Here is a 7,165-nt window from a genome sequence, read left to right on the forward strand (position 1 = left end):
AGAATGATTTAGAAATGAAACTGGACTAAGACAGGGGAGTGTGCTGTCACCTCTTTTGTGTCTGATGGTTATGGACAAAATTGCAAAGGAGTTATTAACAGTTTCAAATAACTAGGGAGTGAATTAATGTAGAATACAAGGCTGGACACAGAGAGAGCAGAGAAAAGCAAGGCCATGGTATGAAAAGGAGAAAGACAAGGGAAAGGCATTGTGAAAGTGGGTGGTCACAGCCTTGAAGCTGTTGACATTTTCAAATAATTAGGGAGTGAATTAATGCAGAATACAAGGCTGGACATGGAGATTAGCAAGAGGGTGCAACAGGCCAATGCATTCTACCAGAGTGTAAGAAACCTTGTCTGGCATAAGAAAGTGCCAAGGAAGTGTAAAGAGATAATGTATAAATTGTATTAAAGGAGGAGGAGGAGGAGGATGTACATTTTCATTGGTGCAATACACTACTTTAACTACCAAGCTTTTGTTTCCATATTGACAGTGTATTTCAACTAACATTTTTCTAATTGTCCATCAAAAAAGTAATGCTACATTAGAATTATATTCTGATACAACAAACCATAGATACACAGGGCAAATCACCTAAAACTTGTACCTGAAATGCATGGTGCTCTTGATGCGCTGTTTTCTCAGAAATGAAGTGTAACAAAGGGCTCATAATGGAAACCCATCCACAGATTTTAATAATTATTATGTTATTTTAGAAAGTTTGATTCTTTGATTGGAACAATGCCTATTGACATTAACAAAAAACTAGAGTAAATTAGAATGTTAATGGTGTTCTACCTTTCTTTCTTTGTTTCTTCATGATTCTAGTAAAAGTAGTTTACAAGCAATTCTGATGAAGAAATTGAGGTGTTTTTTTTTGTTGGGATACATGCGTGACATAATTTATGCAACATTACCCGATAAAAGGGATGACCTCGGGGATGGGACCAGGGCAGCAAGTGAAAGTGTCACACCCGTCATGTTGTCAAGAGTGCAGGAAAGCGTTATGAGACTTATAGTGCTTTGTGCGAATCATATATATAAATAATGTACATGTACTTAGTTTCTCTCTTCAACGACGACGACGACGACGACGACGACGACGACGACGACGACGACGACGACGACGACGACGACGACGACGACGACAACAACAACAACAACAACAACGCTGCTGCTTGGGACACACAATTGTCAGCTTGCATCAGAAGATAATGGATCCGAACCCCACTGCCGGCAGATCTGTACATTCTATACCTGAGAGCTAAACGAAGGAAAGTCACATTTTAGTCATTTTACAGGAGAGGAAAAACATCTGTTGTAGAATATATATTTTGCTGCATTATGACTTAGGCAAAACATGTTCATCATTGTTCTTTATATATTTTGTGTAATTTTGATCACTGGACACATTCATTTATATAATTTACTCTTAGTGTGGTTAATTATTATTTTATTGCCATAAAAATGACAGTGGACATACATTTATATGGCTCTAAGTTACAAAAAATGAATAAAATGTGACTGTACCACTTGCTTTAGGTACAAACAGCTCAGTAAGGTAGGTGGACTAAAGTAACAGGCGCTTCAGAGAAATAGATATTCAGTCCACTCTCCTGACTTGTCTGCAAAATCTCCTCTTTACTTGTGCATCAGGATGGTCTGTTCTTATTAAAGGCAGATGATGCAGGTTTAAGTATATGAAAAGCAAGTGAGTCTTTCTGTGACTCATCAGATGGGGTTAAAGAATTTAGCACAAGAATTTAGCCCCAGCATATGCTGATATTATGACTTCACTGACAGTAGAGCAATAGTAAAATTTCAAGTTGCATGTTGTTTGTTATTAAATATAGATGTTACGTTAATGTCAAGTTGGTGGATATACTGCTCCATGTGTCAGTACTAAATTCAGGAAAAAAAAAAGTGAATAAACAAATTCTTTGGATTCTGAAGATGAAAGGGAATTAGCCTTCAAAGGTTGTGTTCAGAATGACGACCACGAGCTTCTACAATCTTCTGCTCTGCCATGTAAAAAGTGATGCCACATTCTAGCATTTCATCAGAAATTTCAGTGCAGGCAGCAGTAATACGTTGTTTCCTATCATCTGGTGGAGACAGTATAGACTTGTAAACATTGTCTCAGCTTTCTCTAGAGAAATAAATCCAAAGGGGTAAAATCTGTTGAATGGGCTGGCCAAGGTACAAGTCCCCTTCATCTAATTCAGCAATTTCGAAACAATCAGTGAAGACAAGTTGTAGTACATCATGCACTCTGCAGTGGAACATCTTCTAATGTCTTTGGAAGTTGGTCTGTTAGGAGGTTGAGATACTTTTGAGAATCTAGTGTTCCTTCTATGAAAAAAGGGCCTATGAGCTGATGGTTCACTATTCCACACCACACATAGACGCAAAACCAATGAGAAATATTTACAGGCCAATAGTGCTTAGTTTGGAGGTTTACTTGGCCATGATTTGTAAAAGTTACTTCATCACAAAAGAAGATACATGGTAAATCTGGTGTACCTTGCTTTAATGCCTGCCAGTTAATACGATTCTCAAAATTGTTTCCTGGCACCTCTTGATGGAGAGGGACATGATACGGATGAAACTTATGACAACTGAGAAAGTGTAGTACACTTGCCTGACTCCTGCATTTCCGTATGCGATTGCACGGGAACTAACATGCGGATCTACAGCAGCAGCAGCAGCTAGAACATTGATTTCATCCTATTCTCCAGTCAATCGTTTGTTTCTGTTACGTTTTCTAGGTCTTACGCTTCCAAATTCACAGAATTGGTTGATAAGGTTCACAAAAAATTGTCGAGATGGGTGACACCTTTTGGGATATAATTCTGCGTACAAAGCACAAGAACAAACAGTATTCATCCTACATTCTCCATACACCATTAATATGTTGGTTTTTAACATTGGTAACTACCATCTTCCACCATGTCCTATTTCTTGAACTACCACAAAGTAAATGAAAAGGAAGTGGTGGTGGTGGTGGTGGTGGTGGTGGTGATTGTTTTAAGAGGAACTACAACTCGGCAACCATCCTCTATTAACATTAATCAGACAGAAAAAAAATTGAAGGGATCCGACACTTTGAAAAATAAAGGTATCGGCCAAAGAAAGACAAAGGGCAGTGAAGGGTGTGAAAATGAAAAACTCCCCAGGCCTCAATACCTAATACCATTGGGGTCAGTAAAGAACTAGAGTTGGCTAAGGGAGGTCGTATAGTATAGATGAAAGGTTGAAGTAGTGGTGGTAATTATTCTTTTAAGAGGAAGTACAACTGGGCAACCATCGTCTGTTAACATTAATCAAAGAGAAAATCAGAAAGGATCCAACACTTCGAAAAATGAAGGTATCAGCCAGAGAAAGACAAGGGCCATGAAGGGCGTGAAAATGAAAGATTCCCTAGGCCTCAGAAACTTAATACCATCAGGGTTGGAAAAGAACAAGAGTTGACCAAAGGAGGTCAGATAGGAAAGATGAAAGTGAAGAGCCAGGCACAAATAAATGGAAGCAATGCCAGGACTTAGCTAAGTGTCCCAGGATCGCCAACGCAAGCTCTCAAGTTAAGAGCCCCTGGGCCGCCTTTTAGTCGTCTCTTATGACAGGCAGGGTTTACTGTGAATGTTTTCTACCGCCCCCCACCCACAGGGGTTCCAACCATAAGATCTAACTACTTGTCAGAAAATTATTTTACATATGGTCTGTTTAATTTCACCTTCTTTTTTTTAAACATTTCATTTCCTACTTCACCACCGACCACTTAATATAAATTATAGTTAAACAAATCTTTTGTGTCATAATATTTATTGTTCTATTTTAATTATTATGTCTTTGGAAATTCAGTTCTGTTGTTATTTTCCAGACATTGGCCATGGAGCATATAGCTAGTGGCATGTGCTTGGACTTGCCTCGCTCAGACAACACGGAAGACAGTCTTGTGCTTGAATCTTGTAATGGCTACCCTGGACAACAGTGGGTTTTGGAGGATGTTGCATGGAAATGATACAGCTAGTTGGTCTGCTGAAGTAATTCATCATTCCTTGCAAAAATCTCAGGATCTCTGAAACATTCCATTTAACATTGAATAAAGGCAGTGTAACATATCTATTTCCATGAGTTGTGGAGTTGTATGTAGATATAGATGTGTTATTCCCCAAATTAATAGAATTGAATATTTGTACTTTACAATATGTAAGGTTTTATTGCAAGGATTGCAGCAAGAGAAATAGGGAGGCCATTTCTAGGTAAATATTCTTATCCGTGGCATAACTTTTACTGCATGTCAGTTATTAGGTCATTTGTACTTACTGTCGAATTGTATCATGTATAGAAAGGCAGGAACACGTATTAGGAGCAGGTGGTGGTGGTGGTAATTATTGTTTTTAGAGGAAGTACAACTAGGCAGCAATCCTCTTTTAACACTAATAAGAGAGAAAAATGAAGGCATCGGTCAAAGAAAGACAAGAGCCACAAAGGGCATGAAAATGAAAGACTCCTTAGCCCTCATGACCTAATTATGTCAGGGTTGGAAATGAACAAAAGTTGGTCAAGGGAGGTCGGATAGGATTGATGAAAGTGAGGAGTCTGGCATAAGTAAGTGGAAACAATGCCAGGACTCAGCTGTGGGTCCTCTGGTCACTAACCCATGTTTCCAAGTTAAGAGACCCTGGGGCCTTTTTAGATGCTTCTTATGACAAGCAGGGGATACTGTGGATGTTATTCTACCGCCTCCACCCACAGGTGGATGTAATAGGAGCAGGTTAGAGTGGAAAGACAGAGCAATGTAAAGATGAGACAATTACAAACATGCTTGTGGTAGTGGTGATTGTTTTAAGAGGAAGTACAACTGGGCAACTACTCTTTCTTAACACTAATCAGAGGGAAAATGAAAGAGGTCCAACACTTCGAAGAATGAAAGTATCAGCAAAAGAAAGGCAAGACCAAAAACTTAATACCACCCTGGTCGGAAAGGAACAAGAGTTGACTTAGAGAGGTTGGATAGGGAAGTTGAAAGTAAGTGAAGCAATGCCAGACTCAGCTCGGGGAACTGTGATCACCAACCCACATTCCCAAGTTGAGAGCCCCTGATCCCCCAATGGTGGTGGTGGTGGTGGTGATGGTGGTAATTATTATTTTAAGAAGTGCTACTGGGCAACCATCCTCTGTATAACACTAATGGAAGAGGTCCGACACTTCAAAAAATGAACTCATCCACCAAAAAAAGAGAAGTGCCATGAAGGGTGTGAACCTAAAAGCATTGCGGTCAGAAAAGAACAAGAGTTGACCAAGGGAGGTCAGATAGGATAGATGGAAGTGAGGAGCCTGACACAAGTAAGTGGAAGAAATGCCAGGACTCACGCTGCTAAATAAGGGCCCCCTTTTAGTGACCGCTTACAACAGGCAGAGGATACTGTGGGTGTTATGCTACTGTCCCCATCCACAGGGAGTCATGGTCCCCCTTTACTAGACTCTTACACGAGGCATCAGATACCGTGGATATATTCTACAGCCTTCAGCCACGAAGAGTAAGCTAGGATGTACACTTTTCCACCACCCATGGGTAAACTGGAGTCCCACGATTGCCCGGTTGCTAACTATAACACCCTGAAGTTGCTTGCTCGAGGGTTTAGAGGTCATTATTTATGAAGTCGTAAGTTATTGACTGAAGACTTACCACTACCATAAAGTGTAGAAATAGGTTGTTGTGTGACTAGCTGGTTATAATGCTAGCCTGTGGACCAAGGGGTCATGGGTTTAATACTCAGTTGGGCTGCAGATTTCAACTTCATTGGTTATTTACTCTTGTTTGAGGACTGATTCCTTTGGATGTATTCAACATTAAATTTTATTCTAGGTGGAGCCCCATACTCACAGATGCAAAGGTTGCTTATGGGTATATACGCAAAAGTCCTGCGCCAAACTATTCAGAGGCCACACGCCATTATTATTAAGTGTAAAATAGTCTTGAAAAATGAGAAAGTATTTGGGCTTCTCATCTTATGTATCAATCAATGTAAACATGGTTCTTAGAAATGAAAATCCACAGCCTGTTTCCAGTCATTCAACTGGGTCAAGAATGTAATGAATAGAGCCTCCATCTAGCAGCAAGGATAGGAATTATCCCAGCTGCCAAAGCCTGTCACATTCCTCTGGGGTAATGATTAATGACTGATAGATGAAATGAAATGATATTGCAGAGTGTTGCTGGAATGAAAGATAAGGGTAAAGCTGGAGTACCTGGAGAAAAACCTGTCCCATATCTGCTTTGTCCAGCACAAATCTCACATATAGTAGTAACGATGGAACCTAGCGGTGAGAGACCACCTGAGTCATGGAGGCTTGCATGGTTGTTATAAATATGAGATATAAATTGTCCAAGGAAAGTAGGGCAGAATATTCTGAAGACAGGCATGTTGAAATAATATTAAGACCTTTTATTTCTATGTACGTTGGTCTGACAAATTGTAAGTACTTGGGGAATAACACTTCACATTGCCCATGTTGTGACTGATAAGTGGCAACTAACCATGCACAACATTAGAGAGAGAGAGAGAGAAAAAAAAAGAAAGGGACCAGTAAGCTATGTTTTATTAATTCTTACAGGAATTGATTTTTAAATGTACCACGCTAAGAGACGACCACAAAACTTTGTTGTTGGACATTGAGCACAATCACAATATTACAGTGATAGTTTGTATGACTGATAAAATTATAAGATTATTCTATTTATTTTCCTGTAAAAGAGTGACAAGTTATTTTGTTGAATATCATTTTTGAGGATTTACGATTTGAGTGATGCTGCTCACTCTGTTTTGAGTGATGAAATATACAGACATCGGTGCTACATTACCTATGGGCATTTTGTACACCAGTTAACATGTTCCAATGACATCTGTATATTTTGTAAACTGTTTTTAATAAAATTTTATACATTTTTGTTTTCTTAAATATTTTATAGTTATTTATTTGAAGATCACTACTAATCCACTGCACTATCTTCCTGTCCTTAACCATATCCTTCCACCAGATTTATGCTGCAGGAAAGATCTTGTTTCAGAAGCACATAATATGTAGGCCTATATATCACTTCCAATTCATCATAGTATTGCATCATTATAAAAGGCATGAAAATGAAAGACTCTGTAGC

General features: G+C 39.1%; 1 protein-coding gene across 2 annotated transcripts in view; it reads left to right on the top strand.

Moving 5' to 3' along the window:
* LOC136857615 (polypeptide N-acetylgalactosaminyltransferase 1) overlaps nucleotides 1–6,586 on the top strand; it is a 145,533-nt gene extending 138,947 nt beyond the window's left edge. For both annotated transcript variants that reach the window (XM_067136399.2, XM_067136400.2), the window contains exon 12: nucleotides 3,881–6,586. In XM_067136399.2, coding sequence (XP_066992500.1) covers nucleotides 3,881–4,021 — 141 coding nt within the window. In that variant the 3' untranslated portion in view covers nucleotides 4,022–6,586. The remainder of the gene's footprint in view (nucleotides 1–3,880) is intronic.
* Nucleotides 6,587–7,165: the final 579 nt, after the last annotated feature.

Source organism: Anabrus simplex, chromosome 1 (genome assembly GCF_040414725.1).
Source record: "Anabrus simplex isolate iqAnaSimp1 chromosome 1, ASM4041472v1, whole genome shotgun sequence".
Lineage (NCBI taxonomy): Eukaryota > Metazoa > Arthropoda > Insecta > Orthoptera > Tettigoniidae > Anabrus > Anabrus simplex.